At 35.1% G+C, this 22,576-nt stretch overlaps 1 protein-coding gene across 1 annotated transcript in view; it reads right to left on the reverse strand.

Annotated features, from left to right (window-relative positions):
- The window catches only part of LOC145672638 (putative maltase-glucoamylase 2), a 246,467-nt gene extending 225,621 nt beyond the window's left edge, over positions 1 to 20,846 (reverse strand). Inside the window, 3 exon segments of the mRNA XM_081741799.1 lie at positions 13,199 to 13,304; positions 20,247 to 20,423; positions 20,793 to 20,846. Of these exon segments, the coding sequence (XP_081597925.1) occupies positions 13,199 to 13,304; positions 20,247 to 20,423; positions 20,793 to 20,846 (337 nt within the window).
- Positions 20,847 to 22,576: the final 1,730 nt, after the last annotated feature.

Raw genomic sequence — 22,576 nt, forward strand, 5'->3', positions numbered from 1 at the left:
AAAAACTATCAACTGTATCAGATTAGCACCCTACGCCATACCTTTTAATGGCATGACAAGTATTTTCCACTTTCTTGAAACCTAAATATCAGAATTTATCCAGGGAAATTTCGTTTTCTCAGCTTGATGTCATTTATCGATTAATATATCCATCGATGGTTATCAAGATAATAGAAACAAATAGAAAGTGCAATCTATCATAATATGGTGTTGGATCTTCTTTCGTTCTCAAAACAGCACTCATGCGATGTGTAATGCAGCCATAGAGGTCCTGAATGATTGCAACTGTAAAAATACACCATTCCGCGTGAACGGCTATCACTGAGCTCCATGAGACAGGGTGGAGGTTGAAATCTGCGTCGGATTCGTGTCTCAGAAACGGACAAAATATGTTTAATTATGTTCAGAAACTGGGGTTGGAGAGGGTCACGCATTCAACTTCATCCTGATGTCTCTCAAAGAACACCGCAACAGCTTCAGCTATGTGAATGCTCGTAATTATTATCATCCTAGAATATCGCGTTATTGCCCGGAAACAACATCGGAACCATAGACTAATATGCGCATTTTCCCCAAAAATGGCGACATGATCACCTCCAATGACACTACCAGTAAACTTCAAAACAAGATGCACATTAAATCAAAGATGTTGTGGCCCGTAGTATCACAGAACCGTCGCCATCTTTCATGGTTGGAAGGACACATTAGGGCCGTATGCTTCTTTTGCGTCCATTACACATAAACACAGGAGTTGGTTTCAAATAAGATGAACAATGACTCATCCAACCATATCACAAGTTTTCCGTGATCAGCAGCACATGCTCCATATTCAAGGCCATATTGGCGTCGTGCTAAAGAGCTATGGTTCCTTATTAGCGGTTTCGCCCATGTAACCAGACGGCGTGTGATCATACCATGTAATTCGGAGCTACTATGATTGTCAACACAGGTTGTGGAAGGTGTTTGCTTGAGTTTCTCTGTCACTTGCACCGCCTTGAGTGACAATTCGCTTTAACGCTTGATGGGACCTATCACTGAGGTTTTTTTTTTTTTTTTTTTTTTTTGCGAAAACTGTTCCTCTTCTTTCAAGTGGTCTTATCGTGAGTTTTGTAGCCCGTCATCATTTAAGACGCTACCCCTGACGATACAAGCAACGTACTTACCACTTCTATCAAGTTCACAGCATATAACCGAACGTTAATAATTTGCCCTCTATAAATCAGAGAAGTCGCTCATTTGCACTATGACCACCTATTCAGTCCGTTACACACTACCAGTTCTACTGCTTCTTATGCAGTGATGAGTTTTACCTAAAGCGCCAGAACTAACGTCGGTCATCACCTGTTCGTTGCCAACCCAGAGATCTAACGTGTTACCAACACTAACGAGGAAGGTCCATAAACCGTGAGAGTTGAATTTTGATGAAAATTAGTGACAAGATTCAGTTCGAGATGCTAAGTAACGCAGTAGTAGTCACTCGATGGGCAAATTCTTCGTTGAGCTGCTACACCAATGCCATCTTGAAATCCAATAGACAATGTCCAAGAATACCCTTTTGGCACAAAAATGAAAAAAAAACTTTTGGTAGATTTGACTTCAATATTGTAAACCGGGATAAGGCGTCTATATGTGGGAGTACTTCCAGTGCATGATCGCCATCATGAAAGGCGTCATATTGAATCGCGGTCAAATATGATAAATGGCAAGAGGGTTATGTTGGGCATCAAATGGCACTGAAATTTGCTCCTAAATCCATTTCCGTAACCAAAGTTTACATATCTGTTTTCATTTCAAAGTTAAGAGCTATCTCACCCACAGGAACATATAAAAACTGTGCGACTTAGATTTGTGTTATGAAACATGGTCGTGCGAGCAAATGCAGGGTTTTAGCTAATGCAGTAGTAGTCACTTGATCTACAATAGCCACTATACCAATCAAATTTTGAGCCTAATAAGGGAAATCGTTAATTAAATTGAAATGCCTGTAGTGAAAAATGGAATAGCAGCATTGTAACAAATTATACCTATTTCAAAGTGCGATGGAATAGACTGGTGTTCGATGAAACACATGTTTAATAGTACTGACGAGCAGAGAATACCAAAGGGTTTGTTCGGATATATATTAGAAAATCTACTATAATCAGTATGTCCATGTCTTCTTTAGCGTAGGAGGCATAAGTGTGGGACGTTGAACTGAATCAAACCAAAAATCTATTTTAGGCAATTTTCATGGTCCATTATAATGTATTTAGTTTTCTTCTCCAATCTTGAAACCTTACGCAAAAACCCTCATTGTTGCAGAATATTGCGTTCTTTTCCAATACTCATACTTGACAGCCTATAATTTACCATACATATTACGAAATTAAAATACTTTAATGTATTTATTGTCAGTTTGTCTAAATACAATCGATTTATCGCTGATGCATTGAACAATGAAGGGGATTTAAATTATCAGTTCACAGCATATTCTTACAATATACTCCTGGAAACAGAATTCACTTTTTCTTGTGTCTTTTCTGCTATTACTGATAAGAGAATGCATGCACACCTGCTAAGAATAGATGGCAATAAAGATTATTACAAGATTCAATATCAAGTTGCAATCCATAAAACAAAGCCTCTTTCTTGCTTTTTCCCTCAATATTAAATAATTAAATATCTGCATCTTCCCACCTTTAACGATACAACACTTGATTATAATAAGGGCAAGACTAGTTTTCATATCAAAACTGTGATAAATAACTAATTGAAGCCGGTTTTCGAGGATTTATTTATTATTTAAATCACGTACTTGACAACTCAAGAATTTCATTTTGGGACTTGTTTTCATGTGCTTTAACACAATGATATAATGGCATAAATATGAGCATTTTAAGAAAAAATGCATTCAAGTTATGCCAAATATTGTATATTCTATAAATACAATGTGGGGTCCACATAAGGTTTGGGAGGCCCGGGTCCCCTCGTACCTTAGGATCGGTGCCCTTGGCCTAAAAGCGTGTTCGGACCCAAAGTGAAACAACAGTTAGCTAAACAGACACTTTTCAACATTGGTATTAATGCGAGCAAATCAGCTAAACTCACTCGCGAACACGTCAAACGGTGGCTAAAGGACGTGTTTATTCCTGATGTGATTCCCTGCTGTTGCTTGACTCGTGGAGTGGACAGACGGGTGAAGACGTGCAAGAACTGTTACATGGGAAAAACATTCGTGCTGAAGTTATAAACCCAAAGACCACCAAATTTATTCAGCCTCTTGATGTATACTTTTTTCGGCAATATAAGCTGGTAATTCGAAGACTTGAGGATTATTTTCGACATAAATTCATTGTTTGTGGTACACCGAACAAGTTATATGACAGAAGTTTGATAATGAAAATACATTCTGTTGTATCATCAATTTTGTGCGCCAGTCCTAAAGGCCATGCTTGCATATGCATGGCAGAAATGTGGGAAATACTTGCTTCATTTACAAATGTTCTGTAGACTATTTGCAAATAAAAAATAGTGTCTGTGGTCATGAAGATTGTGACGAAAGTGCATTTGTTAAGTGTTTGTACTTCTCCATGATGCTGTGTGCTAATCACTTCGTTATGGATCTCCACCATCACAACTGAAGAGCAAAACATTAGTAGGTTAATATTTGATTATGTGCACCAGTTTATATTATTTTTCTGATAATTTTCCTTTATTTTTCTTTTAATTTTCTAATAACTTTGAGACATATCCTTATAAAATAATATGTGCCGTTGCACATAATTTATATTACAGCATTTAAATGCTATGCATAATCGCAACACACAAAGGATCATATATATATATATATAGCGCACTTCGGAATAGGTATAATTTGTTAGTGCTGCTATTCCATTTTTCACTACAGACGTTTCAATTTAATTAATAATTTCCCTTATTAGGCTCAAGATCTGATAGGTATAGTGGCTATTGTAGATCAAGTGACTACTACTGCATTAGCTAAAACCCTGCATTTGCTCGCACGACCATGTTTCATAACACAAATTTAAGTTGCAGAGTTTTTATATGTTCCTGTGGATGAGATAGCTCTTAAATCTGAAGTGAAAACAGATATTTAAACTTTGGTTATGGAAATGGATTCAGGTGTAAATTCCAGTGCTATTTTATACCCCATATGACGCTCTTGCCATTTATCATATTTGACCACGATTCAATATGGCGCCTTTCAAGATGGCGACCATGCACTGAAAGTACTCCTACATATAGATGCCCTATTCCAGTTTACAATATTGAAGTCAGATCTACCAAAAGCTTTTTCATTTTTGTGCCAAAAGGGTATTCTTGGACATTGCCTATTGGATTTCAAGATGGCGTCGGTGTAGCAGCTCAACGAAGCATTTGCGCACCGAGTGACTACTACTGCGTTACTTAGTATCTCGAACTGAATCTTATCACTAATTTTCATCAAAATTCAACTCTCACGGTTTATGGACCTTCCTCGTAAGTGTTCCTATTATCTAGGTAACAATCTGTATGTTTTATTTTTCGATCTTTTCATGCTACTATAGTTAAACAAAAATGAAAGTTCTAGAATTTATCAGAACCTTTGGTTATATCTCATTAATTATATTATATATTGTCGTAATGCTATTATCATAATGAGATACTTCATTATTGTATTGTTTAATACCAGATTCATTTTGTTTTTATACATCATTTTTTTTCTTTTTTTGCCTTTACATAGAAAGGTCTTTTTCTCGACTTTACATTCACCCATACTATTTTGTTTAGGTTAATGAGATACAGCTATTTTGAATAAAATGAATTCTTTGAACGTTAATAATATGTAGAATTAGCTATTGCCATGTACTTATCTAATACATTTTGTTAACGGGAGATCTCGTAACAACATACATACATAAACAATAATTTTAAGAATGATCAAAAAATGGGTCAGAAGATTGCTATCTTGGCCAATAATCAATTTTTTAAATCAGGGAACACAAAATTTTTGTATGGCCCCTAAATCTAATTTACGTATTTTTTTACGGAATAAGTAGATCATACTGATTTAAGTGATAGTTTGGATTTTTTCTACACTATATGTAGTTCTTCAGATATAGAGTCTAAAAAATTTTCGGTTGAAATATATTGTGATCTTTTGATCCGCGAAAATGTAACCAGACAGAAAATGCGAGCGAAAGTTGAGTCTAGTATCAATATGTCAAGATTTTAAGAACATTCACATGCAGGGTGGACCATCTGCCTTGATACGTCATTGTAACTTTAAAACTAATAGATACAAAACGCTGAAATTTCATACTGTGCAAGTACCATGAAGAATAAATGGTTTGACATACTCTCGAATACAATCAGATTAACAGTGTTGCCAACTTAATATAAAGTTGTGTTTTTATAAATTGCAGTAGGTCAGAATATTGCATATTTCAAAGTTACGTGCAAAATTGGAAACTTACAATCCCACGTTTATTATTCAGTGTTGGAAACTAAGGACCTATCAGTGTCACAAAAATCGAAAAGCAACCGATTCTGTAACAGTAGTAATGCAAGTGAAAGTGCCGGGATAATACACATCCAAAGTACGATCATGATATGACATATTTCGAACAAATAGGAAAAGTTACAACGAAATGAAAATTTGAATTTTCTTAAAAAAAAAAAAAAAAAAACTACTTCGAAAAAGTGTTAATATAACTATCATATTAAGTTCTGTAGACGATTTTCAATAAACATAAATATCATAATTCCATTTACCACAACTTGATGGCTAAAACCATTCCGGATTGTTAAATTTTAAATATTGCTTAAAGTATCATATTAGCGGGAACTTTTTAAACCGAATTTTGATGTACTTTAGTTCTATACTATTACAATAATACTTTGTGGTACGTGTAATTTCAATAAGTTCTCGGAATTACATAATTTTGAGCAGTGCTGCAAACTTTATCAATGTTTGTCATATCCCCAAAACAGTTAGAGATATCAAATTACTGTAAACGATCTAATGATCTTAGCATCTTTGAAACACATCTCTGTGATTGGATCATGTACTTGTCTAAGTTATTTCTCAATATAAGAGCTTTTGAAAAATTCGAAATTCATCATTTTATAATCATAGTATTAGATACTAGATTCCTTTAGATTTAGATGTATATCGCCCTGCCCATCTCATTTACGTTATTACTCCTGTAGACGTCATCAAAATTTAGATGTTTGTAATACTGTAGCGTCCTTAGTTTCCAACACTGGAAAATAGCTGTGGAATTGTAAGTTTTGTTTCACATGTAGATGATATATATATAATAACCTGGCATAGTACCATTTGAAAAAGTATATAACATGTTTGGTTCACAAAACTGTTGACGTAGTGGTATTCTAAATTACCTCTTCGAATAATATATGATACAAAATGTAAATGTTTGTCTCTATTAGTTTAAATGTTATAGGGTGTATCAAACTAAATGCTCCACCCTGTATATATTGCCATATACAGGATGCACCATTTATCTTGATACGCCTTGGTAACTTTTAAACTAATAAATACAATAATGTAAAATTCCGTATTATGTAAATATTGAAACGAGTCCATTGTTTGTCGTAGCCTACTCTGAGATAAAATCGACTTAACAATGTTGACAACACAACATAAAATTGTATTTCTTCAAATGGTACTACGTCAGGCTATTATATATTTAATATCTATTTGTTCAAAAAACTTACTATGTCACAGTTATTTCGCAGTGTTGCAATTTAAAAATGCTCTAGTATCATAAACATCGAAATGACATAATGTTGGAGGATTCTACAACAGTAGTAACTAAATAACAGAGACGGAGTAATGCACATTCAAAGCACCTTAGTGCTGAATAGTACTGCCAAAATGTGACGTATTTGGAACAAGTAGAAACAAGCTACACGGAATTCAAAATTTGATTTTTTAAAGTAGTTAATTTCGAAAATATCACATCTACAAGTTGATATAAGTATCACATCTAATTTCGTAGATTGTTTTCAATAAATATAAAGATCATAATACCCTTTACAGCAATTTGGAATCTCCAACACTTGTGGACATATGAAAAAATGGTTAATTTGATATATTACTTAAAATGGCGTACTTCTAGGATTTTTTTAAAACAACGTATTTATTTTACTTCTACAACATTACACCAATACATTTAAGGTAGATGTAAGTATAACAAAATTTCCGAATTGCATAATTCTAAGCAATGTTGCAAACTTTACCACTATATAATATGTCTCCAGAACGATTTGCGGTAATAAAATAGTTTATGCTGTGCTATTTAAAGCTATCTGTGCAATTGGATGAGGTAGTTATCTAAGCAGTTTTTCGAAATAAATGCTTTTGGAGGAAAGTTAAATTTTCAATCATTGTGTCTTTGCTTCTATTCATTCGAAGTATTATAACGTAGTGTTTGACACAATAGTACTTTGTATATGCATTGCCCCTTAGGCTATTACTGCTGTAGAAGCCGCCAAATTTAAATGCTTGTGATACTGTAGCATCCTAAGTTTGCAACACTAAATAATAAATGTTGCATTATAAGTTTCCATTTAACATATAGATTTAAAACATGTGAAAAATATAACTTCATGCTAGGTTGGCTACACTGTTAAAAGCTTAGCATCGTGGTCAGGATAACGTGTACAGGGTTGTATTGATGGCTGGTATATTTCATTTTTTTTACACGCATAAGCGTCAAATAATACATCGCATTATACGTTATTCCGAACACTAGGAACCGTGGAACTTACGTTCTCTAATACTTCCCACTGTCGCAATCTGTATTCTCTCTGTCAAGAATTATAATTTTTGTCTACTTTTGACCCACATGTAAGTCAGAGCTTATCTGAGAATTCTGCTAGGAGTATATCTGGGAATAATGGAATTCCTTCGTCAATATTGAACATTACTGGAAACGAATTTTTGGATGGCTATATGTGACTTCTTTTACGATGATATGGACCTGCACTCCATGGTTTTTTATGTTCAAATAACGTGTACTGCATTCTAAGTATATCACGCTTTTGGACAGCTCTTAATGTAAAAGTAAGCACTTTTCCCATAGGTTCATGTGAATCTTCCTAACCTTGCGAGGTATCACTTCCCAACACACACACACACACACACACATATATATATATATATATATATATATATATATATATATATATATATATATATATATATATATATATATATATATATATATATATATATAATGCATAGTTGCGAAAAAAAAGGGATTTCAAAGAAGAATTCTTTCTCTTTCATTTAGCGAAATACTGCCCTATACATGAAAATACAACCACTAAAAAAATTAATTCCATTTTAAATCAGTCAGAAGTCATAACGCTGGGGATGATGATTTTCTTTAGTTATGGTTAATTATCTATTTATTCCTGACATTAATTTCAATGGATTAAAATATCCTGATCTTGTGATGAATCTCTGTTTCACAGATAGGGACACTTTTGAAGATATATTGCAACATTTTTAAAATATGAAATAAATAAATCAAAATTTTTAAGCATTTCCTCTCTTTAACCCAAATATCCTAGTTTCACATTTCATAAAAATCCGTTCTCCCTCAACATAGGGTTCAATTAGGAAATTGCAACTAATTTCAAGTTATATATGCCTGAAGAGTTTGCACTAAAATATGGCAGAAGTTAAAGGGATGGTTTAAGAACCCCTACTTTCCTGTAGGGATGAAATTTCGTATTACTTAACTTGCCCCTTGGCCTAAGGTTCAAGGAGAATTTGTAGAGAATTTGAAAATCTTGTGTCTAACATTTTCAAAAATCAGGTAAGATTTAATTTCAAGATTTTGTACCTAATAGTTTCGGGTATCTCGAGAACCGATAAAAATTAAACTATATATAAAAAGTCACTTCCCTTAAACCTACTTGGAAACACCAATTCTAATAATTGACTTTTATGTACAGTTCTACAAAGGAGGAAAAACATTTTCATAGATTTTCGAGATTCTACGCGTCTGGTGTATGCCAAAATCATTAAAAATCCTCCTTATACGTTAGGGGCCTATTAACCAACGTGTTGTATTGGGCCTAAATTACAAAAACATTTGTAGAAAATTTGAAGATTGTATACTTAATATGATAGTTCCGATTATCTGGTGAAGAGCAACAATTTATGAAGCCACTTTGTTCTTTCTTTGCGGTTTCATTTCACTAGATACTGTCTCATATGTATATTGAAGTAAAATGAAAACATTCATACAAAATATCAAGAGACTAAATCGGAAATCTAGCACATGGTTAAAAATAATTCAAATCTCCTTATCCTTCATTAAAGGCAACATTTAGAGAGAAATGCACTTATCTATAGTTTAAAGTGCAAGATAACTTAATAGTAAATTTGAAGATTTTATAACTATTAGTCTTGGAGATCTGGAGATGTTACGAAAGGCTCAAATTAATTCAAAATCTCTTAATCCCCCCTTAAGGGCAACGTTTCAAGAAACCTCACTTTATTTACAGACTGGATTCCAAGAAAGACGTATACGAAATTTTAAAATTCTACGTCTAATGTGTTCGGAGATCTGTGGAAACAGTACCCTTAGGAGCTGCATTTTGTAAAATACCGTATCATCTAACTAACTAATTTTATAGCCTATGGAACCCGGAGGTTTAATGGCGCGTTCACAAAGCTGTCCATAGACCTATTTCCTTAGTCAACTGGATCCAGTTTCTACTTTGTATCCCTCTTTCTGAGAGATCCATATTAATGTTGCCCTCTCATCTACGCCTACATCATTCTAATGATCCTTTTCCTATTGGATTTCCAGTTAAAAATTTGAAAGTGTTCCTACATGACCTGCCCATCTAAGCCTCCTATTCTTTATGACCCTTACAATGTTTCGTAAACAGTATAATTTAAATAATTCCTCATTATGAAGTTTCCACCATTCCCCATTTTCGTTTCCCTTAGCTCCGAATATTTGTCTTAGAATTTTATTCTAACTGTTTTCAGTCGGCGTTCTTCTCTCAGAGTAAGCGACCATATTTCGCAACCATACAGAACAACAGGAGTAGTTATCGGTTTTTATATATTTTAAGCTTGAGATTCTTCGATAAAAGTGGTGACGACAAAAGATTTTGAACTGAATAATAAACAAATTTCCTGATTTTAGTAGAAATTTAATTTTGTATCATCTTCAACTTAAATCGAAATTAAAGTATTTGTACAAAATTTCAAGTTTCTACGCGCGATTGTTATGGAAATATCGGAAAGGGCAAAAAATATTCAATCACCCATATACCACCGCCATGTAAATATATCCCTCTTCATCTACACCCTAAAGAGAAAGAAACATTTATCTATACAAAATTTCATGATTCTACGTCTCATAGTTTCGGAAATCTGGTGTAGTTTAAGAACTCATTGAAGCCCTCATTTTCCCCCTAGGGGCCTTGTTTCACACAATATTGTCCTGTCTGCAGCTCAAAGTGTAAGGAGAATATTTAAGTACAATATTCCAGATACTACTCCTAGTAGTTACTGAGATCTGGCGAACGGCAAAAGAAGAAAAAAGTCATTCGAGCCACCTTAGAGACCGCATTTCGAAAAATCTCTCCCTACGTACAGCGTAGTTCTAAGCTTAATAGAATTCGGAGGGCTTTCATTGAGTGAATCAGTGAGTCAATGTGTAGATTTACTCATATAATTATTTATAACCATGTGCATGAAAAAATTAAATGTTGACTAGAAACAAGAAATTCGTGTTATTATTCAGTTCAAACCTTTTATCGTTGCGAATTCTGTCAAGGAATTAGAGGCTTAAAAAATATGAAACGATAATTATACCTGTTGCTCTGTATGGTTGCGAAACATGGTCGGTTATTCTGAGGGAAGAACTTAGACTGAAAGTATTTGAGAAAAAGATCCTAAGACGAATATTTGGACCGAAGAGGAACGGAAATGGTGAACGGCGGAAACTTCAGAACAAGAACTTATATATTTTACCGAAACTTGTTAGGGTAATCAAATCTACGAGCATTAGGTGTGCAGGCCAGAATGGAAGAAAGTAGGAACACTTTCAAAGTTTCAACTGGAAATCTAATGTCGAAATAACCTCTAGAAAGACCCAGGGGCAGAGGTGAAAACAATATTAAGGTAGATCTCGGAGAAATAGAAATGCAAAGTAGAAACTGGATACAGTTCGCTAAGGATAGAAGTCAATGGAGTCAATTGACTTCTATCCTCACCCAACTGAATTATTGTATATACTGTATATATATGAGGAAGACGACCATGAGGAAAACCTAGGCGCAGATGGATGAACAATATTAAGATGGAGCTCGCAGAGATTGGAATGCAAAGTAGAAACTGGATCCAATTGGCTAAGGATAGAAGTCAGTGGAGAGCTTTGGTGAACGCGGCATTGAACCTCCGGCATATATATACCTCTATGGCCTATGTATCTCTTTTTCTCCACACACACATTAGTTTTTAGCTGCGTGTTCAGCAAATCGTCAAAGAAATCTTTCCATCTATTTAAGATGCTATCCGTATCAGTGAGAACTGTACCGTCAGCTTTCTTTAATATATAAGCACGAAGTTGATAGCCTTTCTTAAATTCGCTGATCCCCTTATACATATCCCGAATGTTTTTATTTTTACTATTATCTTCAAGTTCCTTAATTTTAGCTTTCAAAAAATTCCGTTTCTTTGTTCTAAAAGTTTTAGAAGTTTGTTACCTGATATCTGCGAAATTTTGTGTAGTTATTTCATTCGGATTTTGTAGCCAGCGTAATGTTGCCTGTTTTCTCTTCTCTGCTAGTTTAATGCATTCCTGGTCGAACCATGGTTTTTCCCTACGTATTTTCGCGTGTCCCAATTTTTCTTTTGCTGAAATTTCAATGCACTCCGAATCTTCTAAAACCGAGAATCTATTTGAAACTTCAATCTGGTATTCCTCTCTTACCTGGCTCTCTTCTAATTTCTTTAAATTAAATCTCTCCGTTTTCGGACATAGAATATTACCTTTATTCAACGATAATCTCTCTCGTACCAGGTAGTGTCACAATCAGCCCCTCTAAACGACCGGACATCAATTATGCTAGATTGCCTTCTTCTATCTACTAAAACGTGATCAATTTGATTATGTGTTTTTCCGTCTGGTGATGTCCAAGAGTATTTATGAACGTGAATTTTGTACTCTTCAAGATTAGGTTTTTGGATGTTGCGAAGTTCATGAGTCTAACACCGTTGTCATTACTTTCCTTATGCAGACTTTCGTTCCCTATAATCGGTTTGAAAATATCCTCTTGCCCTACCTTAGCATTGAAATCCCCTAATGAATTTTCATATGGTATCGCGGGAGTTGGTCAAATATCCGTTCCACTTCTTCGTAAAAACTGTCTTTTATATCGTCATCCTTATCTTCAGTTGGGGCATGTACATTTAAAACAATAATATCACACTACCGTCCCTTAAGAGTAATAAAAGAAAGTTTGTCAGTAACAAATTCAACCCGTTTAATTGCTGGTAATATTCGTTTGTGAACGAAAAACCCTGTTCCTAAGTGGTGACTTTTATTTCCTTCCCCGTAAAAGAACGTAAAATTTCCGGAATTCACAGATCCATTTCCTTTCCACCTAACTTCCTGAACTCCTACTAGGTCCATCCTGTATTTCTCTAACTCACTCGTTACGGATTTTAACGTGCCTGCCCTATAAAGACTCCTAATATTCCATCTTCCAAATCTCATGTCCATTTTCTTTTGCTGAGGTCGTGCCAAGTTATCAATCCTTGTCCGAGGCTTTTGTGAATATTTCTGAACAAGTGTCTTTTTTTACAGAATGAGGTTGTTAGCCTTACCCAAACCCCCAAGCTGGAGGACCACTCCTAGTCGTCTGTCCGCGACTGCTTATTCAGTATATTCGCAGCTAACCTCTATACCTAGAGGCCTTCTCCTCGATTCGCAACCTGAGGACGCGCCATGCCGTGGTGACAGGAACCCACGTTACACGGTGTATATATATATATATATATATATATATATATATATATATATATATATCAAACTCTCATTTCGTGGCCTGTGGCATTGTAACATTATCGAAAATCACATTTTAACATTTTGTTATGAACCAATATAAACTTGAAGATTGAAGTATTTCATTATCTTTATCACCAAATCATCCTTACCTTTGTATGAAACGGGACATTCGATCTTCTCATGGCCTTCTTTGGACATAATTTTAAGTTCAAAATTCAAATTCAGTGCAAGATCTAAGTCGAATACATCCAGAGTCTGCGAAAATAGAAAGAAAATTATTATGAATTGCAATTAAGAATATGCTTCATATTTTGAAAACTATAACTCTATATGAAATGCAGAGACAATTTACATTTTACTATAATTTACTGTCGTTTAACAAAGAAAGCAACTATATGGAGGCCACTCAAATAACTTTTTAAGAGGTGTGTAGAATGTTGAGCAACAATGAGTGCCCAGGTATTAATTAACACAGGTGGATTCGATAAACTTTGATTTATAAAACATCTATCATTGCACGATCAAGTCTTCAGTTTGAGTGAGACGGAGTCGTGAGTTCTGTCTAGCTAAATAACAGGTGGTTAAACATAAAAGTTTAAGTTGAACGTTACAAGCTAGATGAAAACTTAGAAAATTAGTGAGGACTTGAAAGGTGTTTATTGGAATTAGGTATGGCGTTTTATCACTATTTCCAAATGAATTTAATCATTTGAGGAGGGAAAGGAAAATTAGAAATATGATCCTTGCTCTGGCCGACTTCGAGAAACTGTGAACGAAAGGACATTTCGCAGGGTAAGGCAGTTAGTGGGAGAAAAATTATTATATAACAATGAAGATATTAAGCACTTAAGTGACATTGACGTTCGTAGTATTCATACGATATTCCATCACCATTTATATATTAGGACCCTTTGAATGTTAGGAAAATGAGTCCCTCATTCTGTCACTCATGAAACAAGACAAGAAAGAAGCTTTATGCAGCTTTTTCCATGCAGTGGTCCAAAATAATTGACAGACATATGTTGAGGGAATAACATTTGGTTTCAATACTGCACCACCCAAACCTACGTGTGATTGACTTAAAACGATCAAACGCGAGTTTTCGAGAAAATGTCAGATCTCGAAAGCGACTTTTCGCAATTTCATCCAGCTATGGACAACTGGTAATTGATTGCATGCCAGAATGTTGGATGATGAATGGGATGTATTATGGCACTTTTGTGTTGGACTGTCCATTCAAAGAATTGAAAATAACAGCACAAGGCCATAACCTCGAGGACGACGTTCTTGTATGAAAATGCATCTGGTTACAAAACATGTTCATCTGTGCAGAAACTGAATAGTAGAAAGATTCGAATATCCATCCAACAGTCCCGACACTGTACTTTGTAACTTCTTCTTTCTTCGAGTGAATTTTCTCATTGAAGGAAAGCTTTCAGGAGTTAAGAACATCATGCTTAAGCCATAAATTGAGAGGTATGGTCGAGATATTTGATAACCCACATTGTATTATTTAATTGCCTGATGCAGGTTTCACAAAATAATCTAATAATCGTCTTAAGTATTAACAACTTAAGCATAAATTGCTGATAAATTTTCAATTGACTAAAGATTAATTGAAAAGGAAAACTCGAGTAGGTCATTAAAGAATCTGATTTTGCATATTGATTTTCATCTTTACAAGCCTTATCCAAAAATGTTCTTATGAGTATCAACTTATTCGACCATACCCCTCAATGTAGCTATATTGGCAATATCTCGGTTGGAGCACCATAGTGCCTTTATGGAGTAAGTGATTGCATCGCCTACAAAGATGTCCGAGTAAGATGGAATGTATTTAAAAGAATGTAAAAGTAAGTGCTTAAGTAGAGTTCATTATGTAAATTTTGGAAGCAACTTGTAAACCTTTCTGAATGGCTCTCGTTCAAGATTCGAAACTACAAAATTATATGACCGATGACTTAGAATGAAATGTATTTAATAGTTTTTTAAATATATATACGAGGGGTACCCAGAAAATAGAATAGCATTGTGGTAGGCGGAGCTTCTGTAGTACGCATTTATGCTGCTAGGCGTATATAGCGCAACTCACTGCTAATTCAGTGCCGCCTGGGTTGTCGACTTGGCTGGTTGTCTTCAGCTGCAGTGAGTGTTTTTACTAGCGCTGTTGTGTTCTTGTTTCGTTTTATCTGATGGCAAGTTTAAGTGACCAGCTCAGACCATCAATCTTTAAGTATTAAGAAGATTGCGCAAAAGTGTTCGTCAAAAAAGACCCGATTTGTGGCAGACAGGAGACTGGTTCATCCACCACGACAATGTACCCGCACACACAACCACCGCTATTTGCAAGTTTTTGGCTAAGAATAACATGGTTCCACTGCCCCACGCATCTTAATCGCCTGACCTGGCTCCGTGTGACTTTTCCTTATTTCCACGCATGAAAAGAAGCATGAACACCGATTTGACAATATTGAAGAAGGCAAGAAAAAATTGAGGGAAGAGCTGTCAGCCATTTCTCAAGATGACTACAAACAATGTTTCGAACAATAGAAGCACCGGTGGGACAAATGTAATAATTGCAATGGAGAGTATTTTGAAGAGGATAAGGTTGTTTTGTAAAAAGTTTGAAAATATAGCTTTTACACAATAATTCCGGTTTCTTTTGGGTATGCCCTCGAAGATATGAACAGGCTAGTGATATTTTATTAATAATGTTATAAACCTAACTTTTCTTTATCATTTGAATGCTACTCACCCATTTAGTCTATAACTTCGAGGTCTGTTTTTTTTTATAGAAAGCACTAACAGAAATAATTTTCATATAATTAAACACTATATTACATTAAGCTTTATTAATAAGATAATTACCTCATCTTAACTATAAATTCAACATTTACCTTTATTTGGTAAAAGGTGATTGTGAGACTATATTGGAACGGGAAGCAATGTTAGTGCTGGGAATTGAAACGGTAGTAACAGTATTCATACGATAATTCATAAAAAAAACATACAAACAAAATCCTAAAACAATTATGATTTGTATGAAAAGAGTATCAAGGGGCTAATATATTATTTTTACACACAAAATTGAAACGATGTTTTTGCTACGTCAGTACTCCGTATATTAGATAATACAGTGGGATTCAGTGCATCATTCTGAAATGTGGAACGATCTCCCCAACTTTTAAATGAAAGATTAATTGGAATCAACTTTATAACAAATACGTTTTTCTATTAATCAAGGAAATACTACGTAACGGGAATAATTGGCCATGCTGTTGACGTCCCCATTATCTCCACCAATCAATCACTAGGAGGTTCTAGAACTTTAGTTTAGCAATTCGTGTATCAATAATAATCAGTACTTCTTTAAAGACTAAAATTAACTGTAGTTACTGTAATTGTGGGGACTGTTAGTTGCAAAAAGAAATAAAAATAGTTATGACTGATATCAACTGCGAGGGAATTAGAAAACATTTCTTATTTTTTTTAAAAAAAAAAAGTTTACCTTCCAGATAAGATCAGGAACTGGATTTTCCTATATTCAGTCGCAACAGAGGGGAGTAGAGAAATTTGTTTCGATTGCCTATCAGCGTAGATAAAATTAATAGTAGGAAAAACTTTGTTCAGGATGGATGAATATGACATTCGAAATCCACTCATGAAATTGGAATTATTACCAATTACCTTCAATTACGTAGCTTCTAACATTTCTGGTACACGATAATCCTAGCTGTCAGGAAATTTTCATAACACCCGAAGATAGATCGTATACAGAGCCGTAGCTAAGGGGGGGCCAGCGGGGAGAAAGAAAAAGTGGTGTTGGACATGAGTAAAATACGAGTCGCCCCCAGAAAGTATTGGCGCCCTATTAGATCAATATTGCTGTCGGTTATCAATGAAATACGCAGATTTCTTAAAAATTTTCTTGCTCGCTTCGCTCGCAATCCAAAAGTTTAAATAAGTCATAAGTTTTTACTTATTACCTAAAGGGTTTATTATAGATGATTTCTTAATAACATGTGGTATACAAGGTCCCGAATAATGACTTATAGTGTATGCAGGACAGTGGCGTATTTACGATTTTGTTTCGGGGGCTTTGCTAACTTTCGGGTGGGGCTTTGCCTGAAAATGTGAAAATTCTGCAAAATATTTCATATACTTTACTATAATAAGTAAGATTTCGGGAGGGGGTTAAGCCCGGAAGCCCCTTAAATAAGCCACTGATGCAGGAGCATTTTTAAAATCAGAAAGAATCAAAGTCGTGTTCGGCATTTAACAGCGATGAGTTTGCTTAGTTCAAAACGTTTTTTTTTATCTACCCAATCGGATTAATCATGACGCACAGTGGGGCCAAAGCACTGAACTCTTGGCAAAAATAAGAATTCGCAATATGAAGCAGAAAATTGAAAGAAAACCAATTAGTTCGGTGTGTGCAGTGGCTACAATAATGTTATTTCGACATTATTTCATCAAAAGCATAGTGTTTTACATCATAAAAGGAAATAGTTCTATTCCTTGTATTCGCGCCTAAATTACATAGCAGATTATATGATTGGCATAAACAAACGCGTGGGCAATATGCTTTGATTTGGCAATTTACGATTGGTTTATATTCTTACGCATGAAAGGAAAAAGTGTACTTATTCATTTTACAACTGAAGAGTAATAAAATTGAAGAAAAGTTCTTGCTTCTCAAAATTATTTCAAACTTGTGGTGGATTCGTTATGACAATGAAGATGCAAGGACGCTTCAATACATAAAAATTATCTCATCACAAGTTCTCGATATGGATATATTATCAGATATATTAAACATATTATGATTTACAAGCATCAGTAACTTGTTCAGTTTGTTTTATAAATTGCATCGTGCATTACTTGAGCTCATTTCAGGGCTTGATTGGAACATTCTCAGTTGGAGCGAGCGGAGGCTCATTACAGTTGATTCCAATGTCACTTATGTGCACGCATCACAAAAAAATACAATACTAAATTGATCAACACCATTTTTAATATGGTTCTACCTTATGGTCCGTAGATTGTTTAGCATTGGCGTTTCAAAATGTCGCCACCATTAATCAAATATATTTGACTAGAGTTTAGTTCTGTTGGTGAATGCCAGAGAAGTATGACTAGATGTTGGAAATAAGATGGGTCCTGGAGGCGAAACCCCAACGAGGTCTGGGGACAAAATTCTCAGAATCTACCTATATTCAACTTTGACACTGCGTGGATGGGGATCACACGTCTAATAACCCAACACTTGCTCTCACATTCATCCCAGCTAAATTCAAAAGCAGCATTGCATGCAGAATGCGGTTTTCCTCAAACATTTTCATGCGCGATATTTCTCAAAAGTGCAAATATGTGCAGGTTTTCTCTTTGCATACAGTGTTTCCGCTACGACATATTAAAAAATCACAGACATATTATGCCATATTTTCTACTACAATGCCATTCTGTCGTTTGACCATAGTTTGTATGCTTTCAGTGTCACAGCATTTTCCAAATATTATATTAAGTAAAGGATTATCATAAGGATATGATAATGATATTAGCATCATTGCAAATATGACTATTGACTACACATCACATCAACATTCTAAATATACAAAACGATACATACATGTCGGTCGTGTCACCATGTTTACCAGCCACTGAATATCTACACGCAATGTAGGAATAGTCGCATTCAAAGTCAATTTCCTATCTTCTGTCGCTAAGCAGCGCCTCTCCGGCTTCGGCGGATAACCAAATTTGCACGTCCCATGAGTTCATTGTAAACTGCTATCACTTCTTTTTCTGCACACTATCTTATGTGTACACTATTAAGCTTTCATTATAACAAATCATATCAAGTCAATCTTTTACTTCATTTTTCGAGTTTTTGCTGAGAATTGCCTGGTTTGGGCCCAGTGTGCGATGGGGAGAATGAAGGTATGAAAGTGAGAAGAGTGAAGGGATATTCAAGCTGCTGTTTGCGCGGGAATATTAAAAATAAAAGTAACGAAGGGGAACAATAACATTTTCGAACTTCAAGCAGTTGTAGAATAGGGGCTTATCCCAACGAAGTTCGACTTTTTCAGACACTAGTCACTACCTATGATTTATTTTAAAATTCCATTCCATATCAAATGCTTCCAATTTGGAGGAATTTATTGGGTTCATTTTTTCATGAACTTTTTGTATCGCAGTATATTATTTTGTGCATACGTGTTTAGTTGTGTGATGTTTTTATCTATCTACATACACACATTCTTTATATATGTACGTGTTAGTGTATTTTAATATGTTAATTAATAATAAGTACCTTAAATTCGGAACTTTCATCCATTAAGAAATTAAGTACTAAATAATTACTATAATTTCAGACATATGTAGTAGCCAAAGTATATTTTGGATTTTAAGTACAAACATTGAACATATCCATCGATCAATATTTACAAATTCACAAAGAAGGTTCCTTCTGAATTTCCATTACATTTCACAAAATATTTTTTACCGTAAAAAGATCGAAATTAAAATGCTATTGATGTCGTCACATACAGAATAAAATTAAATAGTTTACAATTATTACTGGCAATTAATGTCACCCATTTCGAATTATTAAAAGAACATAGTTTAAATGTATTGAAATTTCATTTCTTATCGTTAGTACGAAACGTTGTAAATAGTAGTAACTTTTAGTAGTATTAGTAGTAACCAAAGGTAGTTTTAACAAGTTTAACAAAAAAGTCCAAAATAACACTCTTGAAAACAACTCTTATTTGAAAAAGGTACATAATGATCGCGTTTGGTTTTTGCGATGGTCTTTCCAAGAAGATTAATAAAAATTCAACATAGCATAACAACAATAACAACAAAAGCTGTTTTGCTTTTATATATATATATATATATATATATATATATATATATATATATATATATATATATATATATAATGATTGGTAAGTTGAGTGTAGGGGCGCCGAATTCTACTTCGCCCCGGGCGCCGAAATCTCTAGCTACGGCTCTGATCGTATACCAAATCTCTTTTAAAATTCGACCATCAAGTAGCATTTCCCGGAGACCTTATAAGTTATTCTCTTGAGCGAAACTATGAAGGTGCATAGTTTGAGTACAACTAGGTATTTATTTCATAATAGCGGAAAAGACCATTATTATTAAACCAGAAACCCAATTTCATTTTAATACCTGTTTAACAGAGTTATAGTGAATGTCTGCTGCTGAAAATTCGTTCTTTCCATCAATAATAATCTGAGGTGATTTAACGTATGAGGGATATCCAAATATTCTTATGTGGTTCAACTTCAGATCCTTGACAGTTGCTGTTGTGGTGGGTAAAGAATGTACTTGAAATCGAAGGGTCTCCTGAAATAAAACAATCGATAGGATTAATATATAGTTTGCTGTTTAGAGTGTAAAAAAGTGTAAAACGAAACACATTTAACTGACAATATATATTCTAAGTATAATTTCTGGACTAAATATATAGGATTGATTTAGGTCTTTTTACTATCATCTACCACAGGCGCCCGAAGGTGGGGACAGGGCCAACTCTGGCTCACGAATATATATATATATATATATATATATATATATATATATATATATATATATATATATATAATTTCTTAAGATTTTCTTAATGCAAATTTAAAATACCAAACATAATATAGCAACCAGTGAGATGCTTCCCCTAGGAAATTTTCTTCGTGCACCCCTGTTATCTATATATACTGCTTGACAACTGCTAAGGAACAACTGATTTATGCCACGTAACATTCCCAACATCCGACCAATTACAGTCAAATGCAATGCCGAGGGCGTAGTTGAGCAGGACCTACTATTTGTATGAATGGCAGAGCAAAATAGCTCTGTATCCACTCGAAAGCGCATACAGAGAGCTGTTTGACGTAAACATCGCCATAGGTGGTGGAACTCCGTTCTGTGAAATTCAGTGTGGTGGTGCAACAATTAAGTGCAAAATGACTTTAAGACAGCATTTGAGTATATACGATCGTGGACGTGCAGTCGGAGATCTGGAAGCTGGTCAAAATTTTGTCACTACTGTGGCGTCAGCAATAGGACTGTCCAAAAGTGTCATCTCGCGATTGAAAAAGGCAGCAGAAGGTGGAAATGCGATACGAAAGCACCCTGGTGGTAAGGAAGACAACGCCTCCAGACGATCGATATATATTCCTAGTGGCGAAAAGGAACAGACAGCGCACTCCAGGTCAGATAGCTGCAGACCTTGCAACCACTACCGGTACACATGTATCTGCCAGCGCCATTTCGCTGAGCTTAAATCAGATTGGTCTGTATGCAGGTACGCCTCTTAAATGCATTCCACTTCAACCAAGCCATCGTAACGAATGATTACAGTGGTATCAGGAACATGTTGGGTGTGATCAGCAACAGTGGTAAAGTGTAATGTTCTCCGAAGAATCCCGTTTCACTGTGACATGTCATTCTGGCCACCAGTTTACTGTGGAAAGAGCGGGGAACACGTTATGCACAACATAATATTCATGAACATGATCGCTATGGCCAGGGCGTGATGGTGAGGGTAGGCATTATGCACAACGGTAGAACCCCGCTTCACATCTTCGAGCGAGGTAGCGTGACATTGCAGCGGTATCGCAGAGAGATTCTTCTGAATCATGTTCGTCGTTTTCGGGGTGCGGTAGGTCCGTACTTTCTGTTTATGATAATGGGCGCCCATACAGGACCGTTGAAGTATCGGACACACTCGAACGTGAAGATATTACCCGTACGCAATGGCCTGCTTGCTCTCCGGATCTCAATCCGATTAAGCATGACTGGGATGTCCTTGGCAGACGTGTTTCTCAGAGAACTTCCGCTCCCCGAAAAGTGCAAGAACTGACAAACGCTTTGCGAGAGGAGTGGGACAATATCCCCCAGGAATCCTCACTAGTTTAGTGAACAGCATGAAGAACAGATGCAGAATGTGCATCAGTGTCAGAGGAGGTCACACATTTTACTGAAGTACTCATATTTGTGTCCTTCTGGCGGGAAGACCCATTTTGCGTGGCTGTTTGCATATGTTCCAAAGAATACCTTTTTCTTTTTTCGTTTTCTTCTTTTTCCATGTGGTTGCAATCTCTACCATGTTCCAATAGAAAAATAGCACGATGTGTCTACCGCACATGTATTGCGTTTCATTTCGTCCCTCGATTTCTATTGTGCGTTATTCCGAAAAATGGCACTGTACCTTAGCTTTTGTCAAGAAGTGTATAAAAATTTGAAGCCCATGTCAAGACAAACAAATTCATATATTATAAAAATTATAATTTCATGTTATATATTAATTTGTTTTACTTAACATAGACGAGCATTATTTTATAAATATTAATAATACAACTTTTTCTATCTTATACAGGAAAATTAAAAATAATATAGATAAGTTCGTAAGTAATTGCTATCTTATTATAATAGGTAAAAGTATTTTCTGCTTTTAGCGCATTTTATTAAGTGCAGTAGAAAAAACCCTGTCTGTCTTA

This window comes from Thermobia domestica, chromosome 16 (genome assembly GCF_964235325.1).
Source record: "Thermobia domestica chromosome 16, izTheDome1.hap1.1, whole genome shotgun sequence".
Lineage (NCBI taxonomy): Eukaryota > Metazoa > Arthropoda > Insecta > Zygentoma > Lepismatidae > Thermobia > Thermobia domestica.